The 18386-nt window shown below is 36.9% G+C and overlaps 2 protein-coding genes across 6 annotated transcripts in view; one reads left to right on the top strand and one right to left on the bottom strand.

Annotated features, from left to right (window-relative positions):
- DONSON (downstream neighbor of SON) overlaps window positions 1–18386 on the top strand; it is a 28703-nt gene that overhangs the window by 6689 nt on the left and 3628 nt on the right. Inside the window, exons 6-10 of one of the 2 annotated variants that reach the window (XM_030914036.1) lie at window positions 584–665; window positions 776–880; window positions 1335–1533; window positions 3323–3535; window positions 4454–4599. In XM_030914036.1, coding sequence (XP_030769896.1) covers window positions 584–665; window positions 776–880; window positions 1335–1533; window positions 3323–3535; window positions 4454–4591 — 737 coding nt within the window. In that variant the 3' untranslated portion in view covers window positions 4592–4599. Of the gene's footprint in view, window positions 1–583; window positions 666–775; window positions 881–1334; window positions 1534–3322; window positions 3536–4453; window positions 5010–18386 lie in introns of those variants that run through there. The other variant, XM_010358849.2, reaches the window with a different exon arrangement.
- Window positions 5397–18386, bottom strand: part of SON (SON DNA binding protein) — a 34037-nt gene continuing 21047 nt past the window's right edge. Inside the window, exons 7-13 of one of the 4 annotated variants that reach the window (XR_747483.2) lie at window positions 15596–15706; window positions 13783–13899; window positions 10255–10334; window positions 9426–9573; window positions 7221–7292; window positions 6993–7108; window positions 5397–6465 (exon numbers count right to left, since the gene is read on the bottom strand). Coding sequence is in view for 2 of the 4 variants with exons in the window: in XM_010358842.2 (XP_010357144.2) it covers window positions 6307–6465; window positions 6993–7108; window positions 7221–7292; window positions 9426–9573; window positions 13783–13899; window positions 15596–15706 (723 nt within the window). In the remaining 2 variants the exon portion in view is untranslated. Of the gene's footprint in view, window positions 6519–6992; window positions 7109–7220; window positions 7293–9425; window positions 9574–10254; window positions 10335–13782; window positions 13900–15595; window positions 15707–18386 lie in introns of all 4 variants that reach the window. The other 3 variants (XR_747482.2, XM_010358843.2, XM_010358842.2) reach the window with 3 other exon arrangements.

Genomic DNA, 18386 nt, shown 5'->3' with positions numbered 1-18386 from the left:
TCTAACGCGACCACTGATGTGACAGGAGGTGGAGCTCAGTCAGTAATGTTCACTCACCAGTCGCTCACCTCCTGCTGTGCGGCCCGGTTTCTAACAGGCCACACGTCTGTACTAGTCCACAGCCCAGGGGTTAGGGACCCCTGATTTTAACTGTTCCTTCCACATAGTGTTCCCTTCTCTGATCTCTAAAATAAAACACTGGGCCAGATAGTCACCATCTGAATATACTCTTCTAGAAATTCATCTATAGTACCAGTTACCCCTTTAATAACATAATTTTCAAACTGAGGAAACCCATTAGTGAGTCATAAAATCTGTCTAATGGGCCCAATCAGTGCTTTTTCAAAAAGTGAACTGGGATACAGTGTAATTGATGAAAGAGTGTCACATGTATGTGTTGTCTCCCGAACCTCTTTCAAGGAAATATGTTTTATGCATGTATGTAGGTTTGTGAAGAAAGCTTGAAAACTCTACTGCCTTAATCATTTATAAAAACCAACATTTCAAATTTTGTACACTCTAAAAGTACAGCATGCCTGGTAAATACTTTGAAAGCTCAGTTACATTTTTTTTCCTCATCTAGGTATTGAATTTTCTCTGCCTTTAATAAAAGAAAGTGGCCATAAGAAGGAGACAGCATCTGGAACAAGCTTGGGATATGGGGAGTATGTGATTAAAATAACTTTATGTCATCCACTGACTTATGGACTCATGAGATAGATTTGTACAGGAGCAGCTTTGTGAAATAGGGACTCTAACTGTAGCAATTTCCTAGGGAGCAAGCCATCAGTGATGAGGACGAAGAGGAAAGTTTTTCCTGGCTGGAAGAGATGGGTGTGCAAGATAAAATTAAAAAGCCAGACATACTTTCTATCAAGCTGTATCCTTTTGGTTGCTGTTAATTAGAATTAATTTTCATTGAATGACGTTAGTGAGAAGTTTAACATTGGCAGTTTTATATGACCGTAATCTTGAATTATCTTCAGGTCATATTAAAACTAATTGTCCATTGTAATATTAAATAAGCCCCTAAGTATCAATAAATGGTGAACTGTTAAACCTTTTTTAATCAAAACGTTCAGTTGTGATTCTTTGTGGGAGAATAGGTGTGTTTTGACTAGAGAAGAAATTAGGTTCAGGTGTCAGTTTGTAGCAAATTCAGATTGTTAACATTTTGATTGAAACATATACGTTATGATTCGGTAAAGAGAGGTAGCAAGGGGATTTCCGTTTCTTTGTGGAGGAAAGGAGTCTTGGGTGATTCAGAATCAAGATAACTGCTTTACACATTAGGTGAGATTTGCTTTTGCAGTTTCCTTGATTGTCATCTTCAGTCGTAAAGAGAAACATGAAGTACAGATGGATCACAGACCTGAGTCTGTTGTGTTGGTAAAAGGAATCAACACCTTTACATTGCTCAATTTTTTGATTAACTGTAAGAGTTTAGTTGCTACCTCAGGTCCACAGGCAGGACTTCCTCCAACCCTCTTGTCCCCTGTTGCTTTCCGAGGTGCCACAATGCAAATACTTAAGGTAATAAAAAACTCCATAACCTAGCTGTTAATACAAAGTACTTTACTTTGTTTGATAGGATACATTCTTGATTTAAAAAACAAAACAAAAAAACCTCATAGCATTTTTACTTGGTACATATTTTCCTTTTGCTTTCCTCCCATTAAAAAAAAAATTATATAAGACAGTTACATCAAAGAAATTATGTGGAAATATGTAAATTATATGAAATCCTTTTTATTTTCTTTTTGAGACGGAGTTTTGCGCTGCTGCTTAGGCTGGATGGAGTGCAGTGGCGTGATCGCAACTCACTGCAACCCCTGCCTCCCGGGTTCAAGTGATTCTTGTGTCGTGCCTCAGCCTCTTGAGTGGCTGGGATTACAAGCACACACCACCAACCCTAGCTATTTTTTTTGTTTTGTTTTTTCTTGTTTGTTTGTTTTAAGAGGGAGTCTCACTCTGTCACCTGCTGGAGTGCAGTGGTGCGATCTCAGCTCACTGCAACCTCCGACTCCTAGGTTCAAGCGATTCTCCTGCCTCAGCCTCCTGAGTAGCTGGGATTACAGGTGGGAGCCACCAAACCCAGCTAATTTTTGTATTTTTAGTATAGACGGAGTTTCACCATATTGGCCAGGCTGGTCTTGAACTCCTGGCCTCTTTTTAAATTATATGAACATGTATTATCTTTTTTTGGTTGGGGAGACAGGGTCTTGCTATAGTGCAGTGGCACAGCTCACTGCAACCTCAACCATGTGGGCTCAAGTGAAATTCCTGCCTCAGCCTCTCAAGTATCTGGTACCACAGGTGTGCACTGCCATGCCCTATTTTTTTTTTTTTTTTTTGGAGATGGAATCTCTGTCACCCAAGCTAGAGTGCAGTGACGTGATCTCAGCTCACTGCAACCTCCGTCTCCTGGGTTCAAGTAATTCTCCTGCCTCAGCCTCCTGAGTGGCTGTCATTACAGGCGTGCACCACCACGCCTGGCTAATTTTTTTTTTGCATTTTTAGTAGAGATGGGTTTTCACCATATTGGTCAGGCTGGTCTCGAACTCCTGACCTCATGATCTGCCCTCGTCCTCCCAAAGTGCTGCGATTACAGGCATGAGCCGCTGCACCTGGCCACCCTGCATTCATTCATTCACTCATTCATTTAGAGACAGTCTTGCTGTCACCCAGGCTGGAGGGCATTGGCTTCATCTTGGCTCACTGCAAACTCTGCCTACTGGGCTCAAACGATTTTTCTGCCTCAGCTTCCCAAGTAGCTGGGACTATAGGCTCACACCACCATCCATGCCTGGCTAATTTTTTTGTATTTTTAATAAAGACGAGGTTTCATCATGTTGGCCAGGCTGGTCTTGAACTCCTGACCTCAAGTGATCTTCCCACCTTGGCCTTCCAAAGTGCTGGGATTATAATAATAATAAATTATATATGTAAATACAAAATACATGCTAAATCTTAGTAATAAAATTGAATGGACTTTAAATTTTTGTTTTTCCAATAGTCTGCATTGACAGTGTGTTATTAAATCAGACAAAATACCATATGAAAAAATGGTATTCTCTGGAATATACTTCACCTGAAAATCTCATAATATGGAGAGGATGCTGAAAATTTACTAGGAGTGGATGCTGAAATTTTACTAAGTATTTGTACTCACGTAACATTGTTTTGATGTCTTGGGAAATAGTTTTGTTCCATAATTGTTAGAGAGAGGAAACCCCAAATGGAAATATATTGAACATATTTTTGGCTAGACAAAAGGTTGAGAGATGATCATAATTTTCCTTTTCTTTAAATTTTCATGAAGGCACGAAGTGTAAATGTGAAGACACAAGCTCTTTCTGGATATAGAGACCAGTTCAGTTTGGAGATTACAGGTCCTATCATGCCTCATTCTCTGCATTCACTGACCATGCTGCTCAGATCTTCACAGAGTGGGTCTTTCTCTGCAGTACTGTATCCACACGAGCCAACTGCTGTATTTAACATCTGCCTGCCAGTGGACAAAGTACTTGATAGGGTAAGTAAGACACCTATAAACAGACTGTTTTAGTTGTTTCCTCAAACTAGCTGGAGGGAAGTGAGTCATTTATGCTGAGTCACTTTTGTGTTTCAAGTAATTAAACTGTTACTTAATTATGAATTACTAGAGGAAAGAATAATGTCTATAAGTTGTTTTTGTGAGGTAGCTTTCATGAATTCAGTCCAATTTTTTTTTTTTTTTTTTTTTTGAGACGGTATCTTGCTGTTGCCCAGGCTGGAGTGCAGCTGCGCGACCTCGGCTCACTGCAACCTCAGCCTCCTGGGTTCAAACAATTCTGCCTCAGCCTCCCAAGTAGCTGGGATTACAGGCATGTGCCACCACATCCGGCTATATTTTGTATCTTTATTAGAGACAGGGTTTCACCGTGTTGGCCAGGCTGGTCTTGAACTCCTGACTTTAGGTGATTCACCTGCCTCGGCCTCCCAAAGTGTTGGGATTACAGGCTTGAGCCATGGCGCCCGGCCTCAGTCCAAGTACAGTTTTAACAGTGACTGAAGAACTTCCCATTTCAAAAAGGTACAACTTTTATTTTCATTTCCTCTTGGATCCAAAACTCAATAGTACCTGATTCCTTTATAGTTTAAGGAAATCATGATTCAATGTGGGTATTTATTTAACCGTATTTGCCTTTAATTTTGAACATACTTAAGGTTTTTAGAGCTAGAATAATTAAGACCTTTAAAATTATCTCATGCATCTCAGTTGGCTAGACTTATAAAAATAACCATTAATGTTTTGGGATTTTGTCACTACAAAAATTCTTAGGATCAACTTCTGTTGATAGGATGAATCACATGAATGAGACATTTGTCAATCTCCATAGTAATTATTTGAAACTCTTTTGTGTTTAAACATTGATGTGCTTTTTACTGACTTGTGTACACATTTCCACAGGAGGTTGTTCATAAGGAGCTTACTAACTGTGGTTTGCACCCTAACACTCTGGAGCAACTTAGTCAAATACCATTACTTGGGAAATCATCTTTACGGAATGTGGTGCTGAGAGACTACATTTATAATTGGAGATCCTGAACACCAAAGTAAGCCTAAAAGGAATCTTTGAGGAAAAAAGCCTTCTAGCAAGGAAATTCAAGATTCTTGAAGTTGAAGGAATATACTGACATGTTTATAAACGTAACTTTTATTACAGTAGCATCTAAGGTTTTAAATCAGTGTTTTCTGCTTTTACTGTTTTCACATTAGATTTTTAGATATAAAGATGAAAAACTCGGATAACTCAAATGAGCTATCTGTATCCCTACAACCTAATTGTATATTGAGTAGAAACTGAATTAATATGTTTCCTTGCAAATGAGAAATCACATAGCAGTTACCTCATGGCATTGTGACTAATAGCATCAGGGCAAAAATATGTTACTTTACCATTTACTTAAGACTGTTAGCAGGTTCTTGTTTGAAAAAGGTAGAAAATAAATATAGGTAACATCTACTGAGCTAGCTGATTGGTGATGCTTCTACCTTAATATCTTTCCTACTGATTTATAATTCCTTTATTTTCACATATACTAAAACTCTAATGCATGTTAATTCAGATAAAAAGGCATTTTGTATTCCACATAGAATAGTGTTAAGAATTGTGAAGTACACTGAGCTGTCATGGCAAAGTAGTATTTAATGTGCTTATAGGGTGGGTGTGTGGGTGTGGGTGTGTGGGGGTGTGTGTGTGGGTGTGGGTGTATGTGGGTGTGTGTGTTGGGGGGATTGTATAATTCACATTTTTAAAATAAAAGTGCTTAGAAATCAAAAGCATTGGGTAAAGAAGTAATAGTATCTTAAGTATTTGTTCACTTTATAATCCAGAAAATAAAACACCACGTTTATTCCAGAGAAGTTTGTATTTGGGCCTTAAGCTTTTGAAAATAAAGTTTAGAGACATAGCATATGAATACCACTGTAATACACATGAAATATTCTATCAGACCCTAAAAATTAACATAAACTTTAACTTTCTCATAGTCAACAAAATAGTGGCTGGTTGCCAATTTTATTAGATAAGTTGGTTACAGCATTTTAATTATCATTTTACGTCTATCTAGGTGTAGCTGAAATTCAAAATGCACATCAAAGTAAAACTATATCACAACTCAATGCCATACTAAATGTACTTGGCCTCTGCAATAGTAGAATTCTAGTCAGACTTCATTTTTTACTCCCTTCTTATGACCCAAGTGGCTTTAACAGGAATGCAGGACTTAGTGCTGATCATCACACAACATACCACTTTCCTTTTAGAACCTCTACAGAATTTTGAGGGGAGATGGTGGCAATAGCCCTGTGGAACAGATCTTGATCACCTCAATAACACTGGCCCAGTATCTGCCCAGCAGAACCCATTGTGAAATAGTACAAGGTGCACAGCCCTTCACTGATTACAGGCAAGTGTTACAGTAGCCTAGCCATAAGGAAGGGGAGTTACATCATAGTACAAAATACAGTATAAAAGCGTTATTTAACATTCCACACTGAAGATTACTCTGATGCCTTCAAACAATCGTTTGGATGTTAGCCACTTAAACAAATACATCACTAAGGTAAACAATATAAACATACCAAAACCCTGTATGGTTAAATACAATTTTCATGGTACAAAAATCAAAGCCTGGAGATGTTTTTACAGATTGCTTTTTACACGATGTCTTAAATTGCCAAATATTTACAACATTAAAGAGGAAATACATTGTGATGCAGAGTAAAATTATCTGAAATGATTATTATAAAACCTCAATCTATCTACGTGAGGCACTCCTGAAGCAAGTGGCATTAGCCATGAGGTCCTTTGGTACAAGGCCCATTGCTTGAAGAACCACAGTAGCTGCTGTGGCTTTAGCATGCTTCTTATTAGGGCTGGCAAAGCTGGGCTGGTAAGCGCTTCCATTTATCAATACCTATTCAAGAAAAACATACAATTGGGCTGGTAAGGGCTTCCATTTCTCAATACCTATTCAAGAAAAACATACAATAAGAACAGCATCAAACTTTAATATCTATTAGCTTTGTATTTTTTCACTAAATGCTAGAAAAATAATTTACAAAAATATAAAACCCATACTATATAAGTCAAATTATAATCTCAACCCAGAAGCAGCAAATCATTTGGGAAAAGGGACTGCAAATTAAAAGCAGGTCTCCAAATTGAGAAAAAGACTGATAAAAGTATTAAATTAATTCCCCACATTCAACTAGAAAATAACAAATTGTATACTATATTTTGCCCATATTTTTCCAATTTTTTTAAAACTAGGACATTGACAAGTCATATGAAAGCACCCTTCAGTTTAAAAACCCCACCACTTAACTACAAATACAAATCCCCCACCCATGAACAGAACCTTAATCCTGTCATGTTTACCCCTCACCCTCTAAGTCATCACATTAATAAATATATACAATTAGTGCAGAAATTCATATTTACCCTAAAGAGAAAATGTTTACGATGATCAGGGCCACTATCATGGACCAACAGAAATTCAGGTGGTTGCCACCTTCTCTTATTACAGATTTCCATCAAAGCAGACACAGGATGCTTGCCTGCAGCAGGGGAAAAAATATCCAGTTTTAAATTATTTCCACCAACTTCTGCAACAAATAATGAATTCAAGGTGGGATTAGGGTAAGAGGAAATTCAAAAATGTGCTCTCACCTGACAGATCTTTCATTGCAGCAGAGAAGTTCCCAGACCTCTTTTGTGCTCTTTCTCCTACTGCAACAAGACCTTCAAAAAAAAAAAAAAGATTGTTCACTAAATAACTTTCAAAGCACCATTTTAAAACAAAGATTCCTCTGTAGGAGTCTGAACCTCAAAATGTATGCCTTCAGATAAAATCAAGATTCCTAGTACACTTGATTTCTCTATCAATCTTCTCTTTCTTCTCCTTTTACTGTTTTTCAGCATATAAATTTATATTTAATATTCATAGACCTTGGTATGAGAAACTGTAATAAATACCAAATGTAAACAGAAAACAAAAATTTAAGTATGGCCAGGCACGGTGGCTCACGCCTGTAATCCTAGCACTTTGGGAGGCCGAGGCGGGTGGATCACCTGAGGTCAAGAGTTTGAGTCCAGCCTGGCCAACATGGTGAAACCCCGTCTCTACTAAAGAAACAAAAATTAGCCGGGCATGGTGGCAGCCGCCTGTAATCCCAGCTACTCGGGAGGCTGGGGCAGGCGAATTGCTTGAACCCAGGAGGCGGAGGTCGCAGTGAGTCAAGATTGTGCCATTGACAGCCTGGGCAACGAGCATAACTCCATCTCAAAAAAAAAAAAAAAAAAAAAAAGTTTATTGCCAAGTGATTTCTGCAGATTTACTCTCAAAAAAATAAGCCTCAGTTAAGACTCTTCCAAAAAAGGTTAGGATTTTAAGCCACCAAAAAGGTGAAAAAAGCGGTTGTCTCCAAATAAAATAGGTCCCTTTTTTCCTAGCAAACTCTCCTCTCCCTTCCTAACAAATGGGAGATGTTCTCAAAATATGAACATAACCTTTCTACATAACCTCCCTCTCCATAGGCTTATTACAAAGGGGATTAGCTATATTGCTAAACCCAAACACTGCTTTCCCAATTCCATATACAGGTTGAGTATTCCTTATCCAAAATGCTTGGGACCAGAAGTGTGTCGCATGATTCCAGGTTTTCAAATATTTGCATTGAATCTACTGGTCGAGCATCCCAAATCTGAAGAGGCTGAAATCCAAAATGCACCAATGAGCATTTCCTTTGAGCATCATATCAGTATTCAAAAAGTTTTCTGTTTTAGAGCATTTCAGGTTTCCAGATGTGGGGTGCTCATCTTGTATGTTACAGGAAATTTTTCAACCTTTGCTAAATAATTCCGTGCTAATACAAGCTTTTCCAAACCTATCCTGGGAAATCTGTGGTTCTCCGAGAGCTTACAGTCAGGCCATGTCCCACAATTCCAAGGAGAATGCTTCCTGAAATTGTACAATACTTACACCAAAGTATTTGGTGCAGAGCTAGTTCATTTCCAAATTCATTAAGACAGATTAACTGTTGAAGTTAGCTTCAACTTACTGTTTGATTACAAAGATGAAAATAAATCCCAGTTTCACATTTGCCAGCTTTTATAAATGAGGTTTAAACAAGCTATAAAAAATCATACTGAGCTGGCAAGCCTCTCGTGATTCCACTTACATTATTCCAAAGGAAAAAGTTATTTAAAAGATGCCAATTAGCTATTATCTGTGGGAACGATTAAATACTTAACAACTACATACAAGCTACATGGAAGACACAGTGCTGTCCTGCCCAGGTATCTGAAGGTAAAAGGAAAATACAGTCAATGCTAACGGTTCCAAAATGCCTTAACACCAGGCAACAGGAAGAAGTAACACTACTGTCAGCAGCTGGTCTACTATACTCTAACCCAACTAAACTACTGAGCTTGAGGGAAAAAAAAAAAAACAGCAAACAGGGTTTATGAAATCTAGACTAAACAGCATTGTAATAAGAAATAACAAAAAATAAACCAAACTAGAAATAAGGATGGTTCTTTGTCAAGAGAAAATAAAATGGAAATCCTGTTTTCTAAACATGAAATCTGGTTGAATTTGGAGGTGTAGTAATATAATTAGATACATATACACATTTCCATATTTAGCAACTAGCATAACAAAAGGTACCTTTTAAAAGTTCAAACTGGTGTCTCTATCCATAGTTACATAAAAGCTGCTTCTGTGAACCCCAAAAGGGGTTAATGTTTTTTCTGACAAATAGCTGTATATATACAATAAATGCCTTCAAGTTCAGGATCACTGGGTTCAAAAGGATATATCAAAGGTAATGTTAAAGGAGGTGTTAATAAACATTTCAAAAAAGAACTTATTACCTTTTCGGTCTGTCTTAAAATCAACTAGGATGGGTTCCTTATTGCCTTCTTTGTTTTTTCCTAATCCTTCTCCTTCTCTCCAGCCCATTTTTCTCATCAAAACGGCTCCCATTCCTCCAGTTACCGGGGCTGCTCTTAAGAACTGATCCTATCCAAAGAAAGAAAGGTAAAATATCCCCATTTTACAGTTAGAATGTGGTAACAGATTCATTGCTTACTTTCTAAAAAGAGGAATCTTATTTTACTTCTAGATCTGTTATAGCAATTAAATGTAAATTCCTCTATATACATACTGTAGTGTGTATGTTCTGATTATTTTCACATTAACGTAATAGTATTTTAGAAGTCAAATAAGACAAGTAAATGGCAGTTTTGAAACAGTAGCCCTCGTGCCCCCCTCAAAAAAAAAAAAAAAATTAGAACACTCCTGTTTTCGTCCACTATTTAGGTTCACTGGTATCTCTTCTTAGCTTGCAAAATAAAAAGAAGGCAATGTTAAAACAATCAATGATATTAATTGTCCCAGGTGTACCTAGTTTATGAATAAAGCCCAGAAATCACTTAGAAATAGTTTAGACACTGAAGAAGCATACTGTTGTCATCCAAAGTTTTCTTCCCCATTCTACTATAAAGCAAGTATAAATATTTTACTTAGAAAATCCCTAAAGCAGCCAAAAAAAAAAAAAAAAACTCTTGAAATTTACACAGTAACAAATAGAAAACAATCCCATAAAATATCCTGTTAAGTATGCCAAAATGAATTTGAATTCTTTTAAAACCTAGCTTGATGTTAAAAGACTTTTAAAAAACTCCTTAAACGTTTACATACCTAGGCCTCGGTAGCAGCAATGTTGTGAATAGTACGGCTGGCACTGACCGGGGCAAGAAGACAGCTACAAGGATTTGGCCCTGAAACAAGTTTCCATACAGAGGGGTGAAAGTTCACAGGTTATTCTGTGAACAATCATCTCTCTTGTATCCAACCCACTGAACCATAATTTCCATCAAAGCAGCAAACCACTTAATGTCCTAAGATGCACAAGTATATACATTAGCATGATCAACACTTATTTTTACAGGTTAAGAAATATTCAATGCCTCTTATTAAAGGGCATCCATGTACATATAACAAACAGTATTAAATTCTACTGTTGATCTTTATGGCCACTTTTTAAAAATTTGAAACATGTATCTCCAGATCATGCTTTATTTTCCCCTTGTTACTAAATTTTAGGTTTTTATGTTCTCTATCAAACATATACATAAATATACATATAGCAAAAGTCATTAACTTATCAACAGAGAGAGTAAAAAAACTTTGGTAGCTCAGGAAATAGTATGTATTCACATCTCCTATATTGATAAGTTAATACTGAATGTAAAAAAAAAAAAACATGTTTGTATGCAGTAGTAAAACTATCATCTTTTGTTTCCCAGCTTTATAATTAAATGCTGGGGAGAAAACATGCCAATGACATGTGACTAGACATTAAGTTCATCAAGATGCTCTGATGGAAGGAGGCAGCTGTGGAGGTAAAAACATACCCCTGGTTCAGTTCCTTATTTGGTGCAGGCCATGCAGTGTAGATGTATAAAGAGAAAGCTGATGCTTGGATATTAACTGCCTTGATGCTACACACCTAGAATGTCTTTTACTTACTTCCAGGTTCATCCGTCCCTCTTTTCCAGGGAACACTCCTAAAAAAAAGGGCAACTGTGCAGAGTACAATATAAATCCCCAGATAACCCAGGTTTCCAATTTTGTTTCCATTCCTTAGTATCGTCATCTGTTTCTTTACCCCAATGTGAAAAAGCTGATTAATTTAATGAGACCACAATAATAAACTGTATTTATCAGGTCACATCCAAATCATTCCATTCCAGAAATAAAAGTTCTTTTAAACCAACTATTTTAAGTGTTTTACTGATTAATGAGAATACTGATAAAACTTTGCTTTTTTTAAAATCTAAAAATATACTGCAACAAACTAAAAAGAACACAGAGGATGCTGGTATTCCATGCGTTTTTTAACACATAGGTGGATGCTGGACTACACTAAAGAAGAGCCAAAATGATCGTTTGACAGGTTTTCTAAACACAAGTAAACATTTAATGAGTAGACAATCTTTGTGATATTTAACAAGAATGATACATGCTAAATTTTCAGCTGCCTAATGACTACTTCTACATGTTGTGGTCCATGTTTAATTTTAAAAAGTTTCTTTTTTAGTTGATACTAGCATCAAATATTCTTCAGTAATTCTATACAAATGAATCTTTTCCTATTAAGTGCTACTTTTAACTATAATTTAAAATTTGGTCTGATGAACATATCTTTATTGCATAGTTTATCAAAATGATTTGCTTCCCAAAGTATATCTTACATAAAATATGAAGTCAAAGTCTTTTTTAAAGGTGCTACTAAAATTTTAAAATTATTTACTTAAAGTCTGTTAACTGCCTACAAGACTGCAAATACCAGAAGAAATTGGTTTTAGGGGAAAACCAACTGAGTCAGTAAAAGATTCACTTTTTAAAAGTTATTTAAGTTATTAACATATTTAGAAGTATACAAACATTATGCATCAGCACATCATTAGATAAAGACCAAAATTTTGTAATGGAAGCACATTTAGAAGTTTCTACCTAGTAGTGTACATTGCCTGTATTATGTGCCTATTTTAACACCCATAAGCTTTATTTCTAACTTCCTGAAATATTGGCTAGGTACTTAGCTTCAAGACTAAATAGTATTAAAGAATTAAAACTAAAGAAATAGATGCACATTTATAGTTCTTCCCAAGATGTAAGACATTTTTTCAAATAGTATATAAATCACTTTCATAGTTAACTATAATACAGAAGTCCAAGATTAATCCAATCTTTAAAATATTTTTCTATATATATTTTCACCTTTATTCTAACACCAACTCTCAGCAAACTACAGAAATTGTAATTTCTTAATGAATCTAACTGTGTACTCACTATACACATCAGTGCAACTACTTCCGGAAAAAGGCAGGCATAGTGAGTATACATGATGTTTCATATTAATTTGTTAGTAAGATCAACAAAGATAAAGCTATCAAAATTGAAATAAATGTTACAAGATTAAAATACCCAAAGCAATCAATGTCTCATTTTTCAGAAATTCAGCTCATTCACCGGCATTCAGCAACTCTCTATGGGTAACCATCACATTACTGATTACCACTAGACACCTCGGAGACTTTGAAATTCCAAAGAGTTACTTGCCCACGATCACACAAGGAGTCAGGAGTACAACAGGATAAAGAAACCTTCCCAATCCATTAGACCACGCGGCCTCCCAGTTTCAGCACTGCTATGCTGCCAGTACTCCTGTAACAAATTTCCCATCACCCATCCAACCAATCTTTGTCCCTTCACCAGAATGTGTTTCTTCAGAATGCCCTTCTTAGCCACCTAAGACTCCCCCAGTGATGAGGCAGCCGTAGGTGGAGTTCACAGGTCTCACTGCAGAATCTGAAACCAGATGTACCTACATCTTCGTAGCACGAGGCGTCCATCCTCTCCCTTGATTTTAGGTCTTACATATCTGTTTTGTCATGAAATTAGTGGTTCTCAAATTGAGCCTGTGGATCACCAGAGGCCACTAGGGCCTAAATGGTGGTCCACAGATTAATCTCCATCCCATCCCCTTCACCACAGCCCACCCCACTCCAGCCGTCCTCCCTCAGCCTTCCAGTCCCATGGCAAGATCACCACATGCAGAGCTAATACTAGGGCCTCCCAACCACTTGCTGTGACCAGCAGCTGACAACCAAAAGGACCTGGGGCTACAGGTCACAAGAGGAGTAAGGAACAGGGGCCAAGAGATCTTACAAGAAGGCACAGGCACTAATGAAGCGGGTGGGGTGCAAGGACAAAGGAATAGAGGAATGGAAAATTAAGGTGGTAGAGGGCTCTTGGGGGCAGTGGTCCACCAAAAATAAACCTGTAATAAAGCATCCCATGATGAAAAATTTGAGAACCACTGCTTTGAAATGATTAGGTTAGTAGTCCAGCAGGAACTGTGGAATATTCTGAACAGCACCTGATACGCTGTTAGCGTTCAAAATATAGTTAAATCACCCCTTCAAAAGCAGCAGTAGCAATTTTTAAAATAACCTTATAAATTAGTGGCTCTTAAGCCACATTTATACATTTGCCATTTTCTCATGAATCCAGTCCGTCTTCAGTGTCCGCCCTGGAGCATATACACATAGCAAATTTACTTGGAACTTTGGTTAGAGTCACTGGTCTTTTCATGCAGTTTTAATAAAGTTTCCAAAAAATTTAAACTTTGACACTTTCATATGTGCATATACTGTGTACCTTTTTAATCCAGGCTTGGGCACCAGTATTGGCCAACTGTTCTTGTGTCAAAACCTGTACTCCTGTACTTCCTGTGAACTGGCCAGGAATAGAGTTCAGCTGAGCCCAGGCATCAATCTGAAGAAAAGTAGTAGTCTCAGTTAACTAAATAAAATTACCTGATTAAAATGTCACTAGTAATAATTCGCTAAAAATGGCTGAAAAGCAGACTTAAATATTTAACGTTTAAAACATATTTAACATTAAATGTTTGCCTACTTTCTAAAGCAGTTTGACAACATTTAGTGAATCCTATTAATAAGATTATGAAATGTATCTAAAAGCACGGCTACTAAAAAATACGGCTGTTAATATTCTTCAAACTGTCACACAGATAAACTAAAAATGCAAAGAAGAGCTCATATGGCAATGGGTCCCCACCCTCCCTTCCTGCCTATTTCATACAAATGTACTGTGTAGTACATGTCATGACAGCCTGAATTCTTAATTACTTCGAGACATTAAAAATACAGACTAAATTCATGACACAGGTTTAAAGAGTTTAAATATAGGAAACTGCCCACTTGAATACATAAAACTTTTTGAGATGGAGTTTCGCTCTTGTTGCCCAGGCTGGAGTGCAATGGTACGATGTCTGCCCACTGCAACTTCTTCCTCCCGAGTTCAAGCGATTCTCCTGCCTCAACCTCCAAAGTAGCTGGGATTACAGACATGCGCCACCATGCCTGGCTAATTTTGTATTTTTAGTCGAGACAGGGTTTCTCCATGTTGGTCAGGCTGGTCTTGAACTCCTTACCTCAAGTGATCCGCCCGCCCCGGCCTTTCAAAGTGCTGGGATAACAAGCGTGAGCCACTGTGCCCGGCCGTAAAACAACTTTTTAAAAAAGCCTGTACACTTTTTTTCAGTCGCCAACATTTGTTGTGATAATCAGCTATCATTCACACAAATTAGATTTACTAAACACCTTGCTCTATCAGCAACATATTTCCTGTCTGAACATGTACTTAACTGATTTACCATAAAACAGTAGGAAATGAAATGGAGAGGCTGTCCATTGTTAAAAGCACAGACTCCAGATTCAGATTGCTTGGGTCGGAATCCCAGGTTCCCCCACTGATTAGTTGTGTGACCATGGATATCACGTAATCACTTTTTTTTTTCTTTTTCCCCAAGACAAGTCTCTCACTCTGTTGCCCAGGCTGGAGTACAGGGGCGCCATCTTGGCTCACTGCAATCTCCGCCTCCCAGGTTCAAGCAATTCTGCCTCAGCCTCCTGAGTAGCTGGGATTACAGGCGTGTGCCACCATGCCCAGCTAATTTTTGTATTTTTAGTAGAGACGGGGGTTTCACCACGTTGGCCAGGCTGATCTCGAACTCCTGACTCCTTGTCCCCACCTCAACCTCACAAAGTGCTGGGATTACAGGCGTCAGCCACCACGCCTGGCCTTAACCACTCTTTACTTCAGTTTTCTCAGCTGAAATATTGCAGCTATTGCTACCTACACAATTCATAGGGTTGCAGGCACTTAGTTGTTTTTATACACCAGATTGTAAACTCCGTGAGGACAGGGAAATTTTTCTATTTTGTTCTCTCAAGAAACAGTTCCTGCCACATAGTAAACAATAAACATTTATTGAATAAATGATCAAGCCTCAAATCACTTTCATTTAAAATAAGACATTTAAAATAAGGTAAATGATGTTACAACTCAACTAGTTAGCGAAATTCTTATTTAGACATTAAAACTGGTACACTGGTGTGAGTTGGCTGAAGGTACATAACAATTAAAAAAAAAAAGAACTGCTACATACCCTTTCCTGAGCTCTATTTAACATGCTCATGGCTTCAAGGTCAAATGCATTCTCACTGAGTCTTTTCTGAGCAAGTGCTCGTTCACTCATTGCTGTAGAGATGTCCACAGGCTACGAAAGAAAACACAGATAATTATCTCAAATTACCATAGTCCCCTAAATTCTGAAAAGTACTTGTATCTTTAGTTGCTACATGTCAAAAACAAAATAGTTTTATATACTAATAATCTTGGAAAATAGGGAGAAGACTCAAAAAGAGAAAGTAATCTTGGAAAACAAGAGGATTAAGATAAATTACAAAGTATCACACAGGCAGCAGAACTGAACCCAAAATCTAACTGAATTTAGTCAATTTTGTATTATATATATCAAACTATAATCATAGAAGGTTCCATTAAGAACTTAAAACTCTCTACCCTTCATGATTGAAAGCCATTTATAGGTAAACTGCAAATTTTTTTAACTGTGGTAAAGGTTATTACATTCCTTAGCAGTTTTCATTTTACTCATTAGCATAACCTTCAGAAGCAGTAAGCAAAATTATTGAATAAGCAAGCAGAAAATCATTATCACTCTTTTTACTCATCAGCGTATCTTTAACATCTTCCCGTTGTGGACACTTTGGTCTTAAGAACCCAATTTCTTTAAACAATATATTCAGGATATACATAGGCAAACCATGTTTTCAGTTTATACACACTTACTACTTATAATAAGTATATTATACTATTTATAATTATAATACTTCTGTGGAAGTCCATAAACATCAACTGAAACACTTTTAAGTGTCTGAAGTCCTAGGTTTTTCTTTTCAAAGCTCATATTCTACCTTTGAAAACCTTATGGTAAGTGGAAGAAACTTTTTTTTAAAAAGTAATCTTTGGAGCCAATTCTTAATTTGTCAGATTCGTGGAAGGTTTAACCACAGAAGGAAAAACACATCAACCTAAGTATTTGGTACTTTTTTTGTTCTAAAATTAAAAGCTTGAGTTGATCTGTATCAACTCATTTCTTGGTTGTTCTTAACGTTATTAATATTTCCTAGTTATCTCACAAGAATATTCATTTTTGTAAAATGCTTATCTGACATGGAAGGTTTCGCTGTTTTCATATACAAAGAGTAAGTAGACACTGCATGAACATAACAAACATGACTTCAGTAAAGAGCTAACAGCTACAGATTTTCTTTTTTACAAGTAGAGGCTAGTTGTTATTAAGACTATGTATCATGTATAAAAGACTTCTTTTAAGAATAAGACCTGTCTAGTAGAGAAGGCTGTATGACTGTGAGAATAATTATAACTCATGCATAAGGATTCACCAGTCTTTCTTACCTTCAGAACCTCTAATCCTCCGTAATTCTTAGTTACCTTGCTAATGAACTAATATTCCTTTAGCTAACTCAAGGTTTTTCTTTAAGAAAGTATGGATTCTGATATAATGCCTTCTTAAAATGAAAACAAAATTCTTTCTGTAATTAGACTATTTATGTTAATATATAATCTTTCTAGAGATCTATAAACAGTCTAATAAGCAACTGCAGAATGCATCTTTCAAATTGAACCTCGACTATAATTTCGCTGTCGATTTAAGTAAATCATCACAGAAATTAGAATATTTCTAAGACCTATTAGAAATATTAATCTAAGCAAAGTGAGACTGAAACACTAAGAAACTTAGTATGTTCATCTTTTAAGTCTGTTTGATTCTTGGGACTTTAAATGAGAATGCAGGTATTTCAGGTGAAAATTCACATCCCCCTAGGCCTACCTTAAGATGTTTTGTCAGGTAGGATTATCAAGGTAATTTCTGAAGGCACACCATGAGACAAGCACTGTCTCATTAACCTTCTCACACTTACTTTGCTTTTCCTAGCAGTCTCTATAAATCTAAGTGTTAGGGCGCTTAGACATAAATAATAGGCTTTTATTCTAAAAAGGCTAAAATCTGAGAGGATACTGGGGAAAATGTGTCTACCCACTATCCCAACTCCTGATCCCCAATTTCCAACTATAAATTAGCCACGAATCTATTCAGGTGGCTCTAAAATATAACTTCTAGAATAAAACTAATTCTTTCCAAGTAGAAAGCAAACTATTATACTTGTGAATGTTTTTCTCTCTTAGCCCTTATTAAACAGGTAACCTAAACGCCTCACCATTTATCCCCAGAATGAAACTCTTCAAATCTTAGTGTTTCATATTAAATTCATATGACTCTGAAAGGAATTTTATTATAGCAACCTTGATATTTAAATAAAATTACAACTATGTTTTTCCTGAGGTAGTAAAACATTTATTCTTCAACAGACTTACCAAGGGAGCTGCAAGTTCATGTCAAAAATGTATTACCAAATAGTAATTTATGTTTCATGTATGTGTATATATGTATGTATATATAAATATATATATAATATATATATATATATATATATTTTTTGAGATGGAGTTTTGCTCATGGCCCAGGCTGGAGTGCAACGGCACAATCTTGGCTCACTGTAACCTCCTGCCTCCTGGGTTCAAGTGATTCTCCTGCCTCAGCCTCCTGAGTAGCTGGAATTACAGGCACGCACCACCACCCCCTGCTAATTTTGTATTTTTAGGAGAGACGGGGTTTCTCCATGTTGGTCAGGCTGGTCTCAAACTCCTGACCTCAAGTGATCCGCCCGCCATGGCCTCCCAAAGTTCTGGGATTACAGGCGTGAGCCACTGCACCTGGCCATATTTTTATTTTTAAATGTGAAAACATACTCAAAGTAGAATGAATCAAGATTATCTTAACCTCGTAAGGA

Source organism: Rhinopithecus roxellana, chromosome 13 (assembly GCF_007565055.1).
Source record: "Rhinopithecus roxellana isolate Shanxi Qingling chromosome 13, ASM756505v1, whole genome shotgun sequence".
Lineage (NCBI taxonomy): Eukaryota > Metazoa > Chordata > Mammalia > Primates > Cercopithecidae > Rhinopithecus > Rhinopithecus roxellana.
This window is presented reverse-complemented; position numbering and strand designations above follow the sequence as displayed.